At 46.9% G+C, this 25,000-nt stretch overlaps 1 protein-coding gene across 1 annotated transcript in view; it reads left to right on the top strand.

Moving 5' to 3' along the window:
* LOC128691656 (zinc finger protein basonuclin-2) overlaps positions 1–21,692 on the top strand; it is a 399,582-nt gene extending 377,890 nt beyond the window's left edge. Inside the window, exon 3 of the mRNA XM_053780501.2 lies at positions 14,552–21,692. Coding sequence (XP_053636476.2) covers positions 14,552–18,094 — 3,543 coding nt within the window. The 3' untranslated portion in view covers positions 18,095–21,692. The remainder of the gene's footprint in view (positions 1–14,551) is intronic.
* Positions 21,693–25,000: the final 3,308 nt, after the last annotated feature.

The following is a 25,000-nucleotide window of genomic DNA, read 5'->3' as shown; positions in this document are numbered from 1 at the left end:
GACCTAATAGCGATCAGTGAAGAGGTGGGGGCCAGGAGCTCTGACTCGACCCCTGCAACCTCAACTAGGTGAGTACACACACACACACACACACACACACACACACACACACACACACACACACACACACACACACACACACACACACACACACACACCACAGATCAACTCATATTAGAAAATAAACGCACAATAATATAGTGAAGAAGACACTGAAGAAAGTGTACATGGCAGTGCAAGAAGCCAGTGTAGAAGACAAGAGAACAATGAGGAAAATGAGGAATAAAGAATTTAAGAGATGTTACCTGTTGAATTAATCCCTCCACCAAATTTATTAACCAGTGTGTTCACTATTAACAATGGGTTTAACTAATACCATAACACGAGTAGATTTGATGAGAGAGAGAGAGAGAGAGAGAGACAGACAGACAGGCAGACAGACAGAGAACATAGCCATAAGCTACAGCTTTTAGACAACCATTAAAAAGGACAGACTCTCTGATGTTTAACCATCACGAGGCTTGTGAGGCATTGAGGCTCCTGAGTGACCCCTAGATGCAAGGTAGCTTACCCTGGAGCTCCTCTCCTCACGCTGACTGGCAGCAGACCTCCAGCTCAAGTAGCAGTTATTCCATAAGAAAATGGTGATCTCATCTAGACAGGCAATGAACTGCCTGTATACAGGAGTGTGGTTACGTGTAATGCACATCGAATAATGTGTTCAATGTATGCTACCCCTGGTACAGCAAAAGAAATGGGACTTGACAACATATTTCCACTGGTGCTAAGGGATGGAGCAGAGCCACTGTACTCGCTTATTTGTAGTTCCAGGGGTCGAGTTTCAGCTCCCGGCTCCTCTCCCTTGGCACCTACTGGGTTCACTCCTGGCTGTATGAGATCTAGTATACCTGTTCTTTAAGACTATGTATTGATCCTGCCTTTACCATTTCGATCTCTAAGTCGTTCCACTTCCTGACGACTCTAAGAGTAAAGAAGTATTTCCTAACATCTTAGTGTTTCATCTGCATTTTTAACTTCCAGCTGTGCCCTTGTGTTACTGAGACTCGCCTCTCGAACAGTTTACCCTGTCCACTCTACCAATTCCTCTCAGTATTTTGTACGTCGTAGTCACCTCACTCCAGATATATCACCTTTATCCTCTCCTCGTAGCTGACACGGCATAGCTCTGGGACTAGACTAGTCTTCTTGAAAAATCTTTACCCTTTTCCAGTTTCTTGACAAGTTTTATTAGATATGGGTTCCATGCTGCGTACCTTAAGACGAGCACAACCAGTGACAAATAATGAAGATCTTGAACAAGTCGCTAGAGTCGGGACATGTACAGGAGAACTGGAAACTGACTAATGTAATGCCAGGATTTAAGAAGGTCTACCTACCTGGTAGGTAGAGAGAAAGTAGAGAGAGAAGAACAGCTACACTACAGGTTTGCGTTACTGACGTGCATCCTATTTTTTTTTAACGCAGTTGAATTTATCTTCAAAGAGGAGTTACCCTGCGTCAGTGCGTCTCAGGAGCCAGACCTTCCATTGTTATGCAGAAGATTGTTAACACAAGGAGCCTGCATCACCTAGAGAGGAGGATCCTGCATCACCTAGAGAGGAGGATCCTGCATCACCTAGAGAGGAGGATCCTGCATCACCTAGAGAGGAGGATACTGGCATCACCTAGAGAGGAGGATATTGGATCACCTAGAGAGGAGGATATTGGATCACCTAGAGAGGAGGATGCTGGATCACCTAGAGAGGAGGATATTGGATCACCTAGAGAGGAGGATATTGGATCACCTAGAGAGGAGGATATTGGATCACCTAGAGAGGAGGATATTGGATCACCTAGAGAGGAGGATATTGGATCACCTAGAGAGGAGGATATTGGATCACCTAGAGAGGAGGATACTGGGTCACCTAGAGAGGAGGATACTGGATCACCTAGAGAGGAGGATACTGGATCACCTAGAGAGGAGGATATTGGATCACCTAGAGAGGAGGATATTGGATCACCTAGAGAGGAGGATACTGGATCACCTAGAGAGGAGGATATTGGATCACCTAGAGAGGAGGATATTGGATCACCTAGAGAGGAGGATACTGGGTCACCTAGAGAGGAGGATACTGGATCACCTAGAGAGGAGGATATTGGATCACCCAGAGAGGAGGATACTGGATCACCTAGAGAGGAGGATACTGGATCACCTAGAGAGGAGGATATTGGATCATCTAGAGAGGAGGATCCTGCATCACCTTGAGAGGAGGATCCTTCATCACCTTGAGAGGAGGATACTGGATCACCTAGAGAGGAGGATATTGGATCACCTAGAAAGGAAGATACTGGATCACCTAGAAAGGAGGATACTGGATCACCTAGAGAGGAAGATACTGGATCACCTAGAAAGGAAGATACTGGATCACCTAGAAAGGAAGATACTGGATCACCTAATGACCTAATGTATGCGTAGGTTAACGCTGACCAGCGTAAGTGTGAGATTCCTCTCCCCTGAGGCTAGTCACTGGTGCTTCATCAGTGACAGCGTGAGCACTGTTGTCCTACCAGATAGTATTGTCAACAGTGACAGGGAAAGCAGTACTGTCCTGTCCCTACTGACAACACTGGCAGGACAACTGTGCTCTTCCTGCCACTGCTGACAACACTGCAGGACAACAATGCTCCTCCTGTCACTACTGACAACAATAGCTGGCAAGACAACAGTGTTCATGCTATCACTGCTGGAGCACCAGTGACTAGCCTCAGTGGAGAGGGATCTCACACTTGCATTGTGCAGGGTTAACCTGCGCATACATTAATACCACAACAACCATACACATGTGTAGAGGACGATACAGCGTACATTCCAACTAAGTAAACTTTATTTACGTTAAACATTTCGTAAGGAAAAATAATTATCACAAGTGTTTTTAATGAACAAATTAGTTGCATGCATACGAAATCATTCTGCCTATGTTTACACCAGCTCATACTGAGGGATTCTGTTTACAAAGGTAACGTATGTATGCAAGTCGTATGAAGGTACCTCAGAGAGGTTACAGTATACTAGTATATATCATAATCTGATTAATGGGTTTGGTGATCAGAGAAGTTGGAGGAGGAGGAGGAGGAGGAGGAGAAGGAGGAGGAGGAGGAGGAGGAGGAGAAGGAGGAGGAGGAAAAAGAGTAGGAGGAAGGTGTGATGGAACAGGAAGAGGAAGAGGCTAATGATTGTGGTGACTGTGATGATGAGGAAGAGATAGTTGAATAGGAAGAGGAGGAGGAGGAGGAGAATATGAAGAAAGGAAGAGTGGAAAATGAAACAGGAGGAGAAGAAAGAGAAAAAGAAGGGGTAGATGAGGAGGAAAAAATGAGGGAGAAAATCTGCAATCATGAAAGATATATTAACTATTCTGTCTTTACCCCCAAGACACACACGCACGCACACACACACACACACACACACACACACACAAACACACACACACACACACACACACACACACACATGGTGTGTGACAGCAGTAAGACAAGAGAGAGAGGGGTGGGTGGATTGCATTTTCTTGGACTGCAAGAAGGCGTTTGACACAGTTCCACAAAATAGATTGGTGCAAAAACTGGAGGACCAAGCAGGGATAACAGGGAAGGCACTACAATGGATCAGGGAATACTTGTCAGGAAGACAGCAGCGAGTCATGGTACGTGGCGAGGTGTCAGAGTGGGCACCTGTGACCAGCGGGGTCCCGCAGGGGTCAGTCCTAGGACCAGTGCTGTTTCTGATATTTGTGAACGACATGACGGAAGGAATAGACTCTGAGGTGTCCCTGTTTGCAGATGATGTGAAGTTGATGAGAAGAATACACTCGATCGAAGACCAGGCAGAACTACAAAGGGATCTGGACAGGCTGCAGACCTGGTCCAGCAATTGGCTCCTGGAGTTCAATCCCACCAAGTGCAAAGTCATGAAGATTGGGGAAGGGCAAAGAAGGCCGCAGACGGAGTACAGTCTAGGGGGTCAGAGACTACAAACCTCACTCAAGGAAAAAGATCTTGGGGTGAGTATAACACCAGGCACATCTCCTGAAGCGCACATCAACCAAATAACTGCTGCAGCATATGGGCGCCTAGCAAACCTCAGAACAGCATTCCGACATCTTAATAAGGAATCGTTCAGGACCCTGTACACCGTATACGTTAGGCCCATATTGGAGTATGCGGCACCAGTTTGGAACCCACACCTAGCCAAGCACGTAAAGAAACTAGAGAAAGTGCAAAGGTTTGCAACAAGACTAGTCCCAGAGCTAAGAGGTATGTCCTACGAGGAGAGGTTAAGGGAAATCAACCTGACGACACTGGAGGACAGGAGAGATAGGGGGGACATGATAACGACATACAAAATACTGAGGGGAATTGACAAGGTGGACAAAGACAGGATGTTCCAGAGATTGGACACAGTAACAAGGGGACACAGTTGGAAGCTGAAGACACAGATGAATCACAGGGATGTTAGGAAGTATTTCTTCAGCCACAGAGTAGTCAGTAAGTGGAATAGTTTGGGAAGCGATGTAGTGGAGGCAGGATCCATACATAGCTTTAAGCAGAGGTATGATAAAGCTCACGGCTCGGGGAGAGTGACCTAGTAGCGATCAGTGAAGAGGCGGGGCCAGGAGCTCGGACTCGACCCCCGCAACCTCAACTAGGTGAGTACAACTAGGTGAGTACACACACACACACACACACACACACACACACGACCAAGTAGCTAAGACTCGACCCCTGAAACCACAAATAGGTGAGCACACACACACACACACACACACACACACACACACACACACGACCAAGTAGCTAAGACTCGACCCCTGCAACCACAAATAGGTGATCACACACACACACACACACAAACACACACACACACACACACACACACACACACACACACACACACACACACACACACACACACACACACACACACACACACACACACACACACACACTCACGCACACTGTGGTTAGAGACATAATGGTCGACTTGGAAGCACCGATCAGGATGCATTAATTTACTTAACGGATAATTCTGGCCGGATACTCGAACATCCGGCCAAATGATCCATACTTTATAACCTTGTAAAGTTAAGAGTTTATAAGTGGCTAAAGTGGTAGTTGTATGGAGGGAGGGGGGCAGGGAAGGGGTGGTATTGAGGAGGGAGGTTGTGGAGAGATGCTGGGGAGAGATGATAGGGAGAAGGTTGTTGGGGAGGAGGGAGCTTGGGAAGACTGGGATGTTGGAGAGAGGGTGTTGGGGAGAAGATTGTAGGGAGGCTGCTGTGAAAGGTGTTGGGGTGAGTGTTGGAGTATTTTAAGGAGGGTGTAAGAAAGATGATGTTGGGGAGAGGGTCTTTTGAAGAGGGTCTTGGGAAGAGGGTCTTGGGAAGAGGGTCTTGGGAAGAGGGTCTTGGGAAGAGGGTCTTGGGAAGAGGGTCTTGGGGAGAGGGTCTTGGGAAGAAGAGAACTGGGGTGTGGGCATTGTGAAAAATATGGAAAGTGTTGGGGTCAAAGGGTGTCTGGGGAGGAGGACGAGGGGAGGATAGTTAGGGGAAGGAAGCATATTAGTGGGGGGAGGAAGGGAGGAGGAGAAATTGGTGCCGTTCCGTTATTGATAATGATAATTGCTCATGTCATAATTATAATCAGTACTGATAATTAACTGTATAATAATCGCGACCAATTATGATACGGCTGCAAGCTAATCATTATACACAGTGATAATTACCAAGACCATCGTCATGGAGTGATAATCTCGGGCGTTATTAGCGTAGCTTATTATCATCCAGGGGCAGAATGATAATTGTCCAGTAAGAATTATAGCAAATGCTACAAAAAATAGAATGACAATTCTCTAGTAAGAATTATATCAAATGAGAAGATATAATTAGAATGATAATTCCAATTTCAGTCAGAACGATTAGGGTACAATAATAGTGATGCTAATCAGGTATCCCTGATAAATGATACCAAATAACTGCCTGATTTTTTCTCTCCTACAAAGTTTACATTTATCAGCTGGGAATGCTTCATTCGATCGACTTCAACTTTTCAACACCAGTGTGTCGTACTTGGAAGATTATTACGAGAGTTGTTGGACAAGGATATCAAATGGGGCCCCCAAAGTGGGCATATTATGGAGTGGGGAATATTCGAACACCAAGTTTGGGTAGGGACCCCCGGGGAAGGGACCCCCCACATGGTCTCCAGATGTGAGGACAGCAACACAGACTCCGGGGGTTTGGACCCCCACTGGCTCTCCCTGTGGCCCGGGGACCCACACTCGGTCTCCATGGGTCGGAACCACCACACCATTTCCGGGAGTGGGAACCCCCACACGGTGTACGTGGGTGGGGTCCCCCCATATGGTTTCCCGGGGTGGGGACCCCCACACAGTGACCGGGAGGTGGGGACCCTCTCACAGTCTCCGCGGGGTGGGGACCACCACAGTCTCCAGGATGCAGTTTTGTAAATTGGCCTATTTTTGGGGACTTTAATCCCTTAATAGTGGAGTCTGGCTATCCAATTTACATTTGGGTCCGGCTATTATTTGCATTTATGTAGTGACATACAAGCCCAAATTTAGGTAATTTAAGTGTTTGTTATGAAATAGGCGACATGTGAACACCCTAATGGGTCTTGTGTTTGCTTAAAACACCCGCAGGGGAATGGGAGATAAAGGGAAGGAGGGTAATGGGGATTAAACGAGGAGGGGGAAGGAGGCATGGGTGTGTATCCCTGGATTGAATTTTGTCACCGAAGCGACTATGTTCTGCATCTCATAGCCATCATGTAGACGGTAGTGATTAGTTGTGCTTCATATCCATTCTTTGGACGATAGTGGCTAGTTTGCTGAGTATCTCCTAGCCATCCTGTGGACAGTAGTGGCTAGATGTGTACCTCATATTTATCATATGGACGATAGTGGCTAGTGTATCCATCTTGTATCCATCATTTTATTATTTTATTAACACACTGGCCGATTCCCACCAAGGCAGGGTGGCCCGAAAAAGAAAAACTTTCACCATCATTCACTCCATCACTGTCTTGCCAGAAGGGTGCTTTACACTACAGTTTTTAAACTGCAACATTAACACCCCTCCTTCAGAGTGCAGGCACTGTACTTCCCATCTCCAGGACTCAGGTCCGGCCTGCCGGTTTCCCTGAACCCCTTCATAAATGTTACTTTGCTCACACTCCAACAGCACGTCAAGTATTAAAAACCATTTGTCTCCATTCACTCCTATCAAACACGCTCACGCATGCCTGCTGGAAGTCCAAGCCCCTCGCACACAAAACCTCCTTTACCCCCTCCCTCCAACCTTTCCTAGGCCGACCCCTACCCCGCCTTCCTTCCACTACAGACTGATACACTCTTGAAGTCATTCTGTTTCGCTCCATTCTCTCTACATGTCCGAACCACCTCAACAACCCTTCCTCAGCCCTCATATGGACGATAATGGTTAGTGTACTGTTTATCTTTTATCTGTCATATGGACGATAGCGGTTAGTTTACTGTATCCATCCTGTGGACGGTAGTGGCTAGTTTATTGTATATTCCATTCCATCGTGTGAACAATAGCGGCTACTTTACTGTTCACGCTATATATCTCGTGCATTCCTTATATATATCCCATCCGTGAATATGCAAAATCCTATGGAAATGGGATTTTGCATTGTCTGAAAATAGCAAAAATATATCTAAGAATATATTATATATCAATAGATGATTTATCTGGCACAAATAAATTTAGAATATCTCTTAAAATTTCCTGTACTTGATTTGTATTAAGATTATAAACTTGACATGAGTTATCAAGTACATAGTGGTGAAGAGAGTCATTTGGGAGAGACATCGTCTGTGTTTCTCCCAAACTGCCAGAAACACTTGCACACAAGACGGTGTCTGGCTACTACAACAGTCAGTTCACATTCGGGCTTAGTAATAATGGTTGAATTACTAGCAGAATGTTAGGTCTGAGTAGATCTGTCACTCGCTACGATAACATGGACGTAGTTAAGCATATTTTCGGAGCAACTTGCCAAGTGTTAGGTAAATAAACACAGATGTAACTAATGTAACATTTTATTGTGGCAACGTTTCGCTTTCCAGGAGCTTGACAAAGCTGGAGCGCGAAACGTTGCCACAATAAAAGATCACATTAGTTGCGTCTGTGTCCATTTAACCCAGCACTTTGCAAGTTGCTCCGTAAATATGCTAATCTACGTTCATGTTATCGTGTTATCGAGTGAAAGATCTACTCAGACTTCTAACTGTAGGAGTGTCACATTCAGATTCATTATTTACTCTCCTCCTAATATTACTTCTGTTGTTTACACACTTAAAGATTAACACGGCACAATACCGTGTCTGTGTGATTCTGTAAATGATCCAAGACGGACCGAAACGTCGTCGTAAGCTTCTCTCTTCTATGTGCGGGTTATTTTACTACTACTACTACTACTACTACTGCTACTACTACTACTACTACTGCTACTACTACTACTACTACTACTACTAATACTACTACTACTACTACTACTACTACTACTACACACTACTACTACTACTACTACTACTACTACTACACACTACTACTACTACTACTACTACTACACGCTACTACTACTACTACTACTACTACTACTACACACTACTACTACTACTACACACTACTACTACTACTTCACACTACTACTACTACTACTACTACTACTACTACTACTACACACTACTACTACTACTACTACTACTACTACTACTACACACTACTACTACTACTACTACACACTACTACTACTACTACACACTACTACTACTACTACTACTACACACTACTACTACTACTACTACTAATACTACTACTACACACTACTACTACTACTACTACTACTACTACTACTACTACCACCACCACTACTATTAATACTACTGATTCTTCTATTACAAACTCTAATTCTTCTTCTTCTATTGCTGCTACTGTTAAGGAAAATAATAATAATAATAATAATAATAATAATAATAATAATAATAATAATAATAATAATAATAATAATAAAATAAAATATCTTATTTTGAAGAATGCAAGTAAAAAAAAGAGTAATAATCAGAAAACAGGAGACAAAAGGGAGAGAGAGAGAGAGAGAGAGAGAGAGAGGCAGACAGACAGTAAAGAATAGCAGGAACAAGTAATTTTGATTAATGGAGCAAATCTGGATTACCTTCCCCCATTAATTGTGCGTTTAATTACTTTTTCTCTTCCCCCCATTCCCAATTTCTTGCTTTTCTTTTGCACCTATCATGCTACATCTCTCTCTCACCCTTCCTCCTCCTCCCTTACTACTTTTCACCCATCTACTTCCTCTCCTTCCTCACTCTCCCTAGCCGCTCTTCCTCCCTTCCCCATTTCTTATTACCCCTCCTCCTCCTCCCTTTCGTTTCTCTCCTCCTTTACCATTCTCCCCTTCCTCATTTTCCTTTCTTCCTCATCCCTTCTTAGTTCTCTCCATTATTCTTTCCTATTAATTCATAAACTTAAGAGAAATTGTCTCTTATTCTCCATTTCTTCCTCAGTTTTAATATATATTTGTCTCCCTACTTACCTGTTTATTCGAGTATCTATTCACCCATTATCATTATACATCTGTCGACTCCCCAGCTACATTAACTATCTATCGACTCACCCACCTGCAATGTTTGTCTATCGACCCATTCCACCTAAAGTAACTATCTATCGACCCATCCACTCATCCACCTTCCGGCAGCGACGATGACGGCAACAGCCACAACAGCAACAGCAGCGACAGCCACAACAACAGCAGCAACAACAGCTACAAGAGCAGCAGCAGCGACAGCCACAACAACAGCAGCAGCGACAGCCACAACAACAGCAGCAGCGACACCCACAACAACAGCAGCAGCGACACCCACAACAACAGCAGCAGCGACAGCCACAACAACAGCAGCAGCGACAGCCACAACAACAGCAGCAGCGACAGCCACAACAACAGCAGCAGCGACACCCACAACAACAGCAGCAGCGACACCTACAACAACAGCAGCAGCGACAGCCACAACAGCAGCAGCAGCGACACCCACAACAACAGCAGCAGCGACACCCACAACAACAGCAGCAGCGACAGCCACAACAGCAGCAGCAGCGACACCCACAGCAACAGCAGCAGCGACACCCACAACAACAGCAGCAGCGACAGCCACAACAACAGCAGCAGCGCCACCCACGACAACAGCAGCAGCGACACCCACAACAACAGCAGCAGCGCCACCCACAACAACAGCAGCAGCGACACCCACAACAACAGCAGCAGCGACACCTACAACAACAGCAGCGACAGCCTCAACAACAGAAACAGCAGCAGCGACAGCCACAACAACAGCAGCAGCGACAGGCACAACAGCAGCAGCAGCGACACCCACAACAACAGCAGCAGGGACACCCACAACAACAGCAGCAGCGACAGCCACAACAACAGCAGCAGCGACACCCACAACAACAGCAGCAGCGACACCCACAACAACAGCAGCAGCGACACCCACAACAACAGCAGCAGCGACACCCACAACAACAGCAGCAGCGACACCCACAACAACAGCAGCAGCGACAGCCACAACAGCAGCAGCAGCGAGACCCACAACAACAGCAGCAGCGACAGCCACAACAACAGCAGCAGCGACACCCACAACAACAGCAGCAGCGACACCCACAACAACAGCAGCAGCGACACCTACAACAACAGCAGCGACAGCCTCAACAACAGAAACAGCAGCAGCTACAGCCACAACAACAGCAGCAGCGACAGGCACAACAGCAGCAGCAGCAGCGACAGCCTCAACAACAGCAGCAGCGACATCCTCAACAACAGCAGCAGCGACAGCCTCAACAACAGCAGCAGCGACAGCCTCAACAACAGCAGCAGCGACAGCCTCAACAACAGTAGCAGCGACAGCCTCAACAACAGCAGCAGCGACAGCCTCAACAACAGCAGCAGCGACAGCCTCAACAACAGCAGCAACGACAGCCTCAACAACAGCAGCAGCGACAGCCTCAACAACAGCAGCAGCGACAGCCTCAACAACAGCAGCAGCGACAGCCTCAACAACAGCAGCAGCGACAGCCTCAACAATAGCAGCAGCGACAGCCTCAACAACAGCAGCAACGACAGCCTCAACAACAGCAGCAGCGACAGCCTCAACAACAGCAGCAGCGACAGCCTCAACAACAGCAGCAGCGACAGCCTCAACAACAGAAGCAGCGACAGCCTCAACAACAGCAGCAGCGACAGCCTCAACAACAGCAGCAACGACAGCCTCAACAACAGCAGCAGCGACAGCCTCAACAACAGAAGCAGCGACAGCCTCAACAACAGAAGCAGCGACAGCCTCAACAACAGCAGCAGCGACAGCCTCAACAACAGCAGCAGCGACAGCCTCAACAACAGCAGCAGCGACAGCCTCAACAACAGCAGCAACGACAGCCTCAACAACAGCAGCAACGACAGCCTCAACAACAGCAGCAGCGACAGCCTCAACAACAGCAGCAGCGACAGCCTCAACAACAGCAGCAGCGACAGCCTCAACAGCAGCAGCAGCGACAGCCTCAACAACAGCAGCAGCGACAGCCTCAACAACAGCAGCAGCGACATCCTCAACAACAGCAGCAGCGACAGCCTCAACAACAGCAGCAGCGACAGCCTCAACAACAGCAGCAGCGACAGCCTCAACAACAGCAGCAGCGACAGCCTCAACAACAGCAGCAGCGACAGCCTCAACAACAGCAGCAACGACAGCCTCAACAACAGCAGCAGCGACAGCCTCAACAACAGCAGCAGCGACAGCCTCAACGACAGCCTCAACAACAGCAGCAGCGACAGCCTCAACGACAGCCTCAACAACAGCAGCAGCGACAGCCTCAACAACAGCAGCAACGACAGCCTCAACAACAGCAGCAACGACAGCCTCAACAACAGCAGCAACGACAGCCTCAACAACAGCAGCAAGAACACCATAAAGAAAAGAAAATCATCAGCAGCAGTATCTACATCAACACAAACATCAACAGCACCTCCACAACATCTCCATCAACGGCGGTGTCTACATCAACATCAACAGGGACAATATCAGTAGCAACAACAGTAATGACAGCAGAAATAACAGCAGCAACTGCAGTGAAGAAGAGGAAGAGTTAGAGAAAGAAGAGGAATATTACGAGGAGAAGGAGAAAGAGGAAGAGGAGGAGGACGAGGAGGAGGAAGAGGTAGAAGAGGGGGACACCGCAGCCATGTAAGACAGACTCCAAAATAACATAAGGGTGATGCGGGTAGAGTTAATTAAGTGTGTGTGTGTGTGTGTGTGTGTGTGTGTGTGTGTGTGTGTGTGTGTGTGTGTGTGTGTGTGTGTGTGTGTGTGTGTGTGTGTCGCCACCTGTGTCAAGGTGAAACCCATGTCACTACAGCTGGTATTCTGGGCATGAAAATGCGGGTGACAGGTGTGTCAGAGAGAGAGAGAGAGAGAGAGATAGGTAGATAGGTAGACAGATTCAAAGCGTCAGAAACATCGTTTTAAACTTGCTTCGAGTTAAAAAGGTTTTATCAGTCAGTTTGCAGGTGTGGAGTGCAGATGGGGTGACTAATGCTGCCAAAACAAACACACACACACACACAAACACACACACACACACACACACACACACACACACACACACACACACACACACACACACACACACACACACACACACACCAACAGCAGCAACCACAACAATAACAATATATATATATATATATATATATATATATATATATATATATATATATATATATATATATATATATATATATGCAATAAGATCACAGTAAACAGGTGATTTCAGAATATGCAAAACAACCACTCTGAAAGAATAGAGAAATTCCAAGCGCTTTCGTGACTACTCACATTATCAAGGAACTATGATAATGTGAGTAGTCACTAAAGCGCTTGGAATTTCTCTATTCTTTCAGAGTGGTTGTTTTGCATATATATATATATATATATATATATATATATATATATATATATATATATATATATATATATATATATATATATATATATATATATATATATATATATATATATATATATATATATAACGTACATAAAGGCAGATAAAACGTATGTTTTATTTGTTTTGATGTAGGTTGTATTGGGTGTATCATGTGACTGTATTTTAATCACAGCTCCTGTGCTAATTAGGAGTTTTTTTGTATCCCTCTAATACGCTTTTTGCTGCTGCATTAATTACAGCGGTCATCAAGGGCCGCTCCTAAATTATTACTCTCACCATCAACATTTTTTTTTTACCTTGTGGTGAGTCATTTCGTGATCCGCTAAACCCGTATGGGTCACTCAGCGGTTTTCTTTGGGGAGGGGGGGGAGATTGTGTAAGGCTCGATCCTTCGTCCGCTTGACTTTCAGACTGCCATCACTTATCTTTCCCTTATCTCTGGTGTTTGTGGGGTGCTTTGGTACTAATGTAAAGCTCTTGGTCCAAACGTTAGAGCAAAACTCCTCTTCCTCGGATCAAACCTGATTTTTTCCCCTCCACGCAAGTCCCAGGCACTGTGTGACCCCGGTGGGTTTAGCGATGTTCTTACGAAGCTTGTGATTGTACAGTGTTGCAGTAACGTAATATATTCACTGTTGCAGTAACGCGGTATACTCACTTTTGCAGTAACATGGTTAAGGTCTCTTGATTCAGGGAATTAGAGCTAACCTAATTACTTACCATTTTTAAGGTGCCCTATGACACCTACGGGTTTTAGGGGCTTGGTCGACAGACTCGGGGCGAATTAGAGTGCAACCAATACAACCGGAGTCTCGTGGCTCACCTGGTAGCGCTCTCAGCTTGCATGCTAAGGGACCGAGGTTCGATCCCGGTGGAACCGTAGGGCATATTTTTTAAACCCTATTTCCTTGTTCGCCTATCAGTAAGTAGGTACCTGTGTGTTAATCGACTGTTGTGGGTGGCATCCTGGGGAGTGGGCTGGGCTTCGAAATTAGCTGTGTAAGAAAAAATCAGGTATTAATTAGACTGAAAGGAAACTACTGTAGCTGTTCATAAAGAAAATGCTCACTGAAATTTACAGCCGGGCTGTGGCTCGTACGTTGGTTTGCGTGCAGCCAGCAGCAACAGCCTGGTTGATCAGGCTCTGATCCACCAGGAGGCCTGGTCACAGACCGGGCCGCGGGGGCGTTGACCCCCGGAACTCTCTCCAGGTATATATATATTATATATGTATATATATATGTATATATATATGTATATATATATATATATATATATATGCATGTGTGTGTGTGTGTGTTATAAGGGGCGCACCTATAGCGCAAATTGCGCAGACAGCCTCGGAGAAGTAGATAAAAATGCTTTTAGTAAAAGAATTTGGATTTCTCCCTGAAGCTATTTGAATATTCCATTGTAACGTTTATGTTTTTCCACAGGACCGCCAGGGCAACACTCTTCACAGCTGGCACATGATGAGCACCGAGGAGGAGACGCTGGTGCTGCGCCAGTTTCTGAGGTTCGGAGAGACGAGGAACATTGCTCAGCAGCTTCTGCAACACGACGGCACCTCCCCTAGGCCCGACCACGGCCTCTCCCTCAGAGACTCTCACAGGGACTCCCACAGGGAACTACACAGGGACAGGGACATCCATAGAGACTCCCTGAGGGATTTGCACAGGGATCCCCATCGAGATCTCCATAGAGACACTCTGAGAGATGTGCACAGGGATAGTCACAGAGAAATAAGGGATATTAGGGATAGGGATCCTCTGAGAGATGTTAGGGACTTCAGGGATGAACTGCGGCGGGAAGAGAGCCGTCGGGAGGAGCCACAAAGGTCGCAGCACCAACCACCCCACCACCACCACCAACCCCACCACCACCATCACCACCACCAGCAGTCCGAGATAGGCAAAAACATGGACTCCGACCTCAAGAAATTCCTGGAGCGAACCAACATGCTGTTTAGTCCCTTTATCAGGGGAGACCCAAGCTCACTGCTGCGGCCGCCTCCTCCTTCAGGTCCCCCTGGGCTGCCTCCTGCACCCCCTCCTCTGTCAGCAGCATCTCTTGCATCCAACCTCCTAGCGGCAGCTAGTCCTTCTTTGGCCACTTCTTTACTAGCTAACCCTCAGTTAGCCTCTTCTGCCCTCTCCATGTTGCGTCTCCCTGTTCCCCCAGTCTCTCTTCCCAATATCTCGCCCAACGGTTCTTTGCCCAACAGCTTCGGTTCCCCGACGAGTCCCATGGGCGGCTCCCCACTCAACAGACTTCAAAGTATGCAGCCCTACGACATCCGGAAAGAAAGACAGAGCCCAAGTCCGGCTTCCAGGGGCGAGCCATCCCTAGGACACGGAGGTCGCGGCGGCGGCGTGGCTAGTCCGGCTAGTAGTGGTGGCGGCGGAGGCGTCCAGGTCAGTGTCAGTTGCGGCAGCGTAACGCCCCTTGCCGCCACCGCCGCCCAGCCTCCGCCGCCCACGCCCGTCTCCATCAACAGTGACCCACCCACCGACTACACAAGCGATGACGATGATATAAGTTTTTCAGCCTCCACCACTGCCCTCAACCTCTCCACCACCTCCACTACAGTGGTCACTAGCGCCACGCCCACCACCCTTTCCATGCCTCCGAGGCCGCAGTCTCCCGTGGGCGGACCCAACACACCTGGCAAGAGATCGTGGAACCCAATAAACATGGGAACGTCGCTCATCAACCCAGTGACAGGCAAGAAACGAGTGCAGTGTAACGTCTGCCTCAAGACTTTCTGCGACAAGGGCGCCCTTAAGATCCACTTCTCAGCCGTGCACCTGCGGGAGATGCACAAGTGTACGGTCGAGGGCTGCAACATGATGTTCAGTTCACGGCGCTCCAGAAATCGTCACTCGGCTAACCCAAACCCGAAGTTGCACACGCCACACGTTCGCCGCAAGATCTCGCCGCACGACGGTCGTACCTGCGCCGCACATCCTGTGGTGGGGCCGCATCTTGGTGCTCAGGGATTCCAGCCCCCTGCCGGGTTCCCGCCTATTGGCGCCTTCCCTGGTCAATTCAGTGGCATCAATCCCCTTACTGGCCTCCCCTTCATCCCACCTTCTGCAGCAGCTACTGAAGACCTTCACAAACAGGCGCTGGAGTTGCAACGACGCACATTGGAGATGCAACACGCTATGGGTAAAACCTCGTTGGACCTGTCCATGCGAGGCCGCGATGAAGGGCCTCCTTGGAGGTGTGACTATGGTAACTTTAACACCTCGATGGTTCCTGGCGAAGATGGAATGTCAGGCGACAAGATGCAGAATGATAGCGGGGAGGGCAAGCGAGGGAGGGGTGATGACGACTTCCACGCTAATAATAGCCTCGACGACGAAATAGACGATGACAGCATGAGTGTCGACACCCAGAGCATAAAGGGAGAACCAGGTGCCTCACCCTCCGCCAACAAGCGGAAACGAAAGAGCCAAAATCCAACGAAGTTTGCCTTCAGACTAGAAGATGATGATCTGATATCAACAGATGACGACGACGATGATGACAACGATGATGATCTGGACGACATAGATGCAAAAGACTCAGAGGATGATAAGAATGAAGATAAAGAGTTAGATGCCATGAGTGATGACGACGAAGATACCAGTGGTGCCATGAAGGACAGCTCTTCCATGAGCTGTGGCGATAAATCAAAAAACGATAAAGACTCTGATGGCAGCAACCGGAAAGTCTCCTCTAGTAGCTTCGACGAGTCGGTCGACACATCTAATGCGTTGCGGCATCTCGAAGATCTCTCTAAGGGCCACTTCGCTCACCTCTCCGGTGCTGTGCCCCCAAACGCGTCAGCGTCACTCGGCCTCCAGATGGCGCCCTCGGGCAATGGCGTCACATCTTCGAGTCCCAGGCCAAGTGACCGTGACAGCGACCGGGACTCGAACCCAGGTTCCCCATCGGAGGACTCCGACGGAGCTTTCCAATTTGGCGAGGGTGGGTTTCTGAGTAGCCTGGACATTCCCATAGACAAAGAGAACCCTCGCCGCTGCATAGCATGCGGAAAGATGTTCCAAAACCACTTTGGAGTAAAAACACACTACCAGAATGTTCATTTGAAGCTTATGCACAAATGTACTGTTGAGGGATGCAACGCCGCATTTCCCTCTAAACGAAGCCGTGACCGCCACGCCTCAAATCTCAATCTTCATCGAAAGTTGCTTTCCACCTCCTCGGATGGTCCTGGCTTCCCCGCCATGACGTTCCCTGGACTACCCTTCAACCCCGCCCTCAACCCAGAGCTGCTGGCACGCCTTTACTCTGACCCAAGCACTCTCCCTCTGGGCCTCGATGCCCTCAAGGCCCACATTCCGACATCACTCGCAGAGTCGCTATTCAATGGCGACCTCGGGACAGGTGGAAGCGGCGGTGGCAACGGCGGCAGTGGTCTTCCACCAGCCGTTCACCCTCCTCCACACTTCTTCCTTCCTAACCTTCTCCCGCACTTTACTGCTAATAATAATCTTTCGGCGACAGAACGAAAAGATCGCTCTAGTACTCCTTCGCCTCAGTCGACAACACCTACGACTACCGCCACCACCACCACAGGGCCACTCGTCACTGAGATGGCTGATTCTTCTCCGCCACCTCCGGAACCCACCCCCACCACCACAACCACTAACACCACCACCAACAACAATACTACTACCAGCACCACCAGCGAAGAAATGGAGCGAGACTGGGTTTACAATCTCGAAGATGACCTCCCCACGCCAGACCGTGAGGGCAACATGCCCTGTAAGTTCTGCCACAAGGCCTTCGAGGACGGAGTGGGCCTCAAGAATCACTACGATGAGGTTCATGCTTCAGAGCTCTTCCGCTGCACAGTGGATGGGTGCAACAAGCTCTTCAGTGCCCGACGTAAGCGCAATGCCCACTCCCTCAACGATGCTCTTCATCAGCACCTACTGGAGGGTGCGACGGCGGCGAGGACAACCTGATGTCTTCGTCTTCTTCACTTGTGGCAGCTGCCCCGCGGGTCGGCCACCCCGACCTCTACCCCTCTGTATAAATGTATAAATGTGCCAATGTTTTACGTCTTATTTATATGTAGTGGTGTTAGAGTGCCCAGTGTTGCCCGCGTGTATATAGCAGTGGCTCCAGCTGCCCAGGACCCAGGCGGCTCAGTGTAGAGTAGAGGCTCAGTAACTGCATGTGTGGCGCATCTTGTAGTGCGCACTCGAGGCAGTGTCTGCCTTGGGGCTGTTTCTGTGGACAGTGCGCCCTCTAAAGGCACAGAGCTCTGTAATAAAAATGCACTCTTGAAAGACACTGCGCACCAGGGATCAACAGCATTTGTGTGGGGTTTGTGACTTGAAGGAACTTTCTAGTTACTACCCAACCTAGAAGATGGCATCTCCAGACTCTCCCTGGAGGTGAAATGGTGTATTGCAGTGTTGATATAGAGGCAAGATGGTGAGTTGTATTACGTGTAGTTACCCGGAGGTGCTGTGAGCCATCTTAACGCTGAATGATTTAGAGCTGCATTAATGTTCTCAGGATTCTTTGTGAATCGTTTTGCATACCAACAAAATGGTATCCAAGAGTCAGTGTTCAACTTCATTGTGCATTTGTATTGAATTTTTTTTTGTTTATATTGCTGTAAATGTCGGTTTTATACTGTGACTCGCTCTGTCATCTGTGTAAATGGTGCTATATTTTAGTTGGCACATCCATGTCTCCATTTACGTACAATTTTGGTTATTAAGTTCATGTTTTCCTTCGTGTGATCGTAATGTCAGCGTCTTCCACTATATTCCTTTTGCTGTGTTAGAGTGAACGCATTTGCATGATCACAGTGTTTCTTAAACTCCCGCAGGATATGAGACAGCCACTAAAGATGCAATAAGCCTTCTTAAGATATAAAGAATTTTCTTACAATACGAGTGATACTCTTATACTCCCCATCTTAAGATATTAAAAAGTGTTGGATAATCGCCTTAGATGAGTTCCTTTCTTTATTGTCTTTAAGGGACTAGTTTTTTCTCTTAACCTTGCAGAAGGTTAAAGGCTGTCTCTGGCATTCCTGGCAATGGCCAAATTCAGAAACAATATTAAAAGTACTTTTTTTAATTGTTTGCTCAACTCACTGCTAGTTAGTCACGGTGTATTATCACCCTTCCACAGCACCAGCTGCTAGTCTGCAGGTGACTAGGAATATTAATAGCATGTTGGGGAAATTTCCAGGTGCATCTCCTTAACTTCCACCAGAAGTTAACAGGTGATTTATCATCCTGGAACATTTAGTAGCAGATGTGTGTGGAATATATCAGTCGCAGTGGTTTAAGCCAGTTGTTTTAGGGAACAGATACAATATATGTAAAGAATATGGAATATGACAAGTACTTTGAGGGGATACACCAACCATTTTAAGAGAATATACCAACCTAAAACAAATTACTTCAGGAACGTGTATAAAAAATTATTAACCAATTACTAAAGGGGTCAAAACGTGCCTGTCAAAATGGTCGCCGCAGTTTGGGCAGCGCCTCGACCTGCCGAAGGGAGTTCGAGGAACACTTCGAGCCTTGCGAATGCCTCCCTCCACTTGCCCCTTACCTCTTGGTGAAAACGTTTTGGCTTAATTTACTGTGCTGATAGTCGCGTTCACCCTCTTTTGCCCTACACAAGAGATAGAAGAACGACAATCAACAGTGTGAAATTGCCAAAGATTCTTCTCTCCCTTTATTTTAACACTTCGTTCATTTATTTTTGTCTTATGTGTTCTCGAGTGAAACGCTGAATGATATTCCTTGTGGTCTCCGGTTCTAAACTGGAGTGAGCAGTTGAGACAATACTTCTAAATGAGGTGTGTGTAAGGTAGATATCTGTCTCTCTGTCTGTCTCTCTCTCTCTCTCTCTCTCTCTCTCTCTCTCTCTCTCTCTCTCTCTCTCTCTCTCTCTCTCTCTCTCTCTCTCTCTCTCTCTCTCTCTTACTCTCACTCTCATAGAGAATGTGGGTCTAGCCACACCAAACCTCGTAGATAATCGAACCCCGGACCAACCGGATTAGATCTCTTCATAATAGTATTTTTAGTCATAACAGTTAAGGTGTCCAACAAGCATAGTTTCTAAACCACTGACTGAATATCATCCAGTTTGTAAACAAGCGACAAAAAAGGTATATTTTTTTCTCACAATGGTTCATTACCTGGTTCGGTTGTCTGCTAAAAATCTCACACAAATCTAATCTGGGTATCTCGACCTTCCTGATCTCGACGTCTGGTCCGGAGCATCTCTTCTACTCTCCTCCTCCTCCTTTTCGGGGGAAGATAATGCCATAACCATTCTTTTTTTTTTATCTCAGCTCAAAAAAAATGGGGGAAAATAATAATGTTCTAGGGCCAGCTGTACTTATAATAAAAATAATAATTAAAACATTGTGTCAAACATATGTTTTTGTACAAGTGTGTGTGTGTGTGTGTGTGTGTGTGTGTGTGTGTGTGTGTGTGTGTGTGTGTGTGTGTGTGTGTGTGTGTGTGTGTGTGTATGTGTGTGTGATGGCCCCAAGCAACCTGCAGAAGCAGCGTCTGGGTTGCGCTCGTAGTGTAGGTTGGAAGAAGGAAGATAACTAGTGTTTTCTGAACGAGTCAACCCTCCCTTCCTCCCTTCTCCCCACTCCTCTTCTTCCTTACCTTCCTTTTTTCCTACCCCCTTCATTATCCTAATTCCTCATCAACTCCCTGTCCCACCTTACCCACCCTCTACCTCCCTCCCACACCAATTCCTTCCTCCCAACTGTCCCTTTCTTCCCTATTGTCTCATCTTCATCCCCACAAAAGCCCCATTTTTCCCCTTAGGGTACTGGTGTATATCAAGTCTACTGTAGTGGTCTGCTGTTGGGACCTGATCAGTGATTTACTATTAAGATCTGATTCAGTGGTTTACTGTTAGGGCCTGATTCAGTGGTCTGCTGTTGGGACCTGATTCAGTGGTCTGTTATTAGGGCCTGTTTCAGTGATCTACCTTAGTGGTCTGCTGAGATCTGATTCAGTGTTCTGGTGTTGGGACCTGATCCAGTGATCTACTACAGTGGTCCTGCTGTCGGAACCTGATCAATTGGCCTACTACAGTGGTCTTGCTGTAGGGACCTGCTCCAGTGGTCTGCTGCAGTGGTTCTGCTGTAGGGGCCTGCTCTTGTGGTCTACTGCAGTGGTCCAGCTGTAGAGACCTGCTCCAGTGACCTACTACAGTGGTCTTGCTGTAGGGACCTGCTCCAGTGGCCTACTACAGTGGTTTTTGCTGTAGGGACCTGCTCCAGTGGTCTACTGCAGTGTTCCTGCTGTCGGGACCTGATCCAGGGGTCTACTACAGTGGTACAGCTCTAGAAGTCAGCTCTAGCATCCTACTCTAGACGTCCGCTACAGAAATACCGAGACGCTGGCCAGGGGCAGTTTTCACCTCCTCCCTCATCCCTACACTGTGACTTCTATTGACATTTAAAATAAAAAACAAAAAATTACAGGAAAAAAAATTCGTTGTTACGTCTTGTGCTGAACTTAGCTGTAATTGTTAAAGAAAATAAACAGGTTCTATGTGTATCGTCTTTTCTTTGTAAATACCTTGAAGATGATAATAAAGTCTCCCAGATAAAGCACTGTGTTTATACTGACCTTTATTGCTCAACACCTGTGTCATTTGCTTGACATCTGTGTCATTTGCTTGACATCTGTGTCATTTGCTTGACATCTGTGTCATTTGCTTGACACCTGTGTCATTTGCTTGACACCTGTGTCATTTGCTTGACACCTGTGTCATTTGCTTGACACCTGTGTCATTTACTTGACACCTGTGTCATTTGCTTGACACCTGTGTCATTTACTTGACACCTGTGTCATTTGCTTGACATCTGTGTCATTTGCTTGACATTTGTGTCATTTGCTTGACACCTGTGTCATTTGCTTGACACCTGTGTCATTTGCTTGACACCTGTGTCATTCTCACCCTTATTTAGCCAAAAAAAATATTGAATAAAATTTCTTTCCGGTCCCTCTCCTGTTAAATAATATTTGTGACAATAATAATAATAATAATAATAATAATAACAATAATAATAATCATTTTTAATAAGATACATTTGTTACATGAAAAAAGCCAATATTTATACGAGGCATTATTATTATTATTATTAATATTATTATTATTATTATTATTATTATTATTATTATTATTATTATTATTGCTATTACTATTATTATTATTTTATTATGGAAGAATACCTAGAGGAAAAAAATGTTGACACATGTTTACACATGTTTACACATGTTTACATGTTTACACATGTTTACATGTTTACACATGTTTACATGTTTACACATGTTTACATGTTTACACATGTTTACATGTTTACACATGTTTACATGTTTACACATGTTTACACAAAACATAATTTTAAAACGCTGAAATAAACTTACGTTGTGTAAAACTTCATGTCAACCAAATTTTAAACCCTACCTACCCGTTTTCCCTTAACCCTTGGAGATGGTGAAGAGCTCTTGTTCCCCGGAAGTGGAGCTACCCATGAAGATTGCCGTTTCTTGATGCCCAGGAGCTGTGTGATCCCACCCCTACGGGTTTAGCGCTTCCCGAGAATTATACTAATTGGGGAATGTTGGGGGTAGTGACGTAGTCGCTCCGTCACACTCCTTGTGACGTGGTTCCTCCGTCACACTCCCCTTGTGACGTGGTTCCTCCATCACACTCCTTGTGACGTGGTTCCTCCGTCACACTCCCCTTGTGACGTGGTCGCTCCGTCACACTCCCCTTGTGACGTGGTTCCTCCGTCACACTCCCCTTGTGACGTGGTCGCTCCGTCACACTCCTTGTGACGCGGTTCCTCCGTCACACTCGTGATGTGGTTCCTCCATCACACTCCTTGTGACGTGGTTCCTCCGTCACACTCCCTTGTGACGTGGTTCCTCCGTCACACTCCCCTTGTGACGTGGTTCCTCCGTCGCACTCCCCTTGTGACGTGGTTCCTCCGTCGCACTCCCCTTGTGACGTGGTCGCTCCGTCACACTCCCTTGTGACGTGGTCGCTCCGTCACTCCCCTTGTAAAGAAGACAACTGTTGGAGCAGGAAACGGTCAACAGATATCTGTTTCCCAGTTGTCAACAACAGGGTGGTCTCCTGGTCGTCAACAACAGGGTGGTCTCCTGGTCGTCAACAAGAGGGTGGTCTCCTGGTCGTCAACAACAGGGTGGTCTCCTGGTCATCAACAACAGGGTGGTCTCCTGGTCATCAACAAGAGGGTGGTCTCCTGGTCGTCAATAACAGGGTGGTCTCCTGGTCAACAACAGGGTGGTCTCCCGGTCGTCAACAACAGGGTCGCCTCCTGATTGTCAACAACAGGGTCGTCTCCTGGTCGTCAACAACAGGGTCGTCTCCTGGTCGTCAACAACAGGGTCGTCTCCTGGTCGTCAACAACAGGGTCGTCGTCTGGTCGTCAACAACAGGGTCGTCATCTGGTTGTCAACAACAGGGTCGTCGTCTGGTCGTCAACAACAGGGTCGTCGTCTGGTCGTCAACAACAGGGTCGTCATCTGGTTGTCAACAACAGGGTCGTCTCCTAGTCGTCAACAACAGGGTCGCCTCCTGATTGTCAACAACAGGGTCGTCTCCTGGTCGTCAACAACAGGGTCGTCTCCTGGTCGTCAACAACAGGGTCGTCTCCTGGTCGTCAACAACAGGGTCGTCTCCTGGTCGTCAACAACAGGGTCGTCGTCTGGTCGTCAACAACAGGGTCGTCATCTGGTTGTCAACAACAGGGTCGTCGTCTGGTCGTCAACAACAGGGTCGTCGTCTGGTCGTCAACAACAGGGTCGTCATCTGGTTGTCAACAACAGGGTCGTCGTCTGGTCGTCAACAACAGGGTCGTCTCCTAGTAGTCAACAACAGGGTCGACTCCTGATTGTCAACAACAGGGTCGTCTCCTGGTCGTCAACAACAGGGTCGTCGTCTGGTCGTCAACAACAGGGTCGTCTCCTAGTCGTCAACAACAGGGTCGTCGTCTGGTCGTCAACAACAGGGTCGTCTCCTGGTCGTCAACAACAGGGTCGTCTCCTGGTCGTCAACAACAGGGTCGTCTCCTGGTCGTCAACAACAGGGTCGTCTCCTAGTCGTCAACAACAGGGTCGTCTCCTGGTCGTCAACAACAGGGTCGTCATCTGGTCGTCAACAACAGGGTCGTCTCCTGGTCGTCAACAAACAACCACCTTCACGCACTCCAACCACAAAAATCCCACTGTAATTCAGCGCCCTATTATGTGGTGAGGAAATAAAGTCAAGGTAATCAAATAATTAACCATACGAGTAGAAAAGATAATCGTAAAATATAATTCTAAATATAATTGAGCGAAATAATTGAACACAAATATTTATACAACCAAAGGAAGTGTAGAGACTACAACACACATTGTTTTGAAACACACGAAGGGGTTGAAACACTGTGTTGTGTTGACATGACCTGGATGTAACTACAAGATAATTACTGGAGTGCTCGTTAACCTGAATCTTTATTATAGCTCAAATTAATCTTTATAGTTTTTTCTGTATACGTGGCATATGAAGGAAAATATTTTTGAGGATATTTTTGTACTCTGGTTTGTAGATAGCTAAAATGTACATGTACGGAGAGATGAGAACGTAAACACACACACACACACACACACACACACACACACACACACACACACACACACACACACACACACACACACACACAGGAAGTGGAATAATCTAGCAAGTGATGTAGTGGAGGCAGGAACCATACATAGCTTTAAGACGAGGTATGATCAAGTTCAAGGAGCAGAGAGAGAGAGAGGACCTAGTAGCGATCAGTGAAGAGG

This window comes from Cherax quadricarinatus, chromosome 26 (genome assembly GCF_038502225.1).
Source record: "Cherax quadricarinatus isolate ZL_2023a chromosome 26, ASM3850222v1, whole genome shotgun sequence".
Classification (NCBI taxonomy): Eukaryota; Metazoa; Arthropoda; class Malacostraca; order Decapoda; family Parastacidae; genus Cherax; species Cherax quadricarinatus.
Note: the sequence above shows the minus strand (reverse complement) of the source record. Positions and strands in the feature narration are given on the sequence as shown.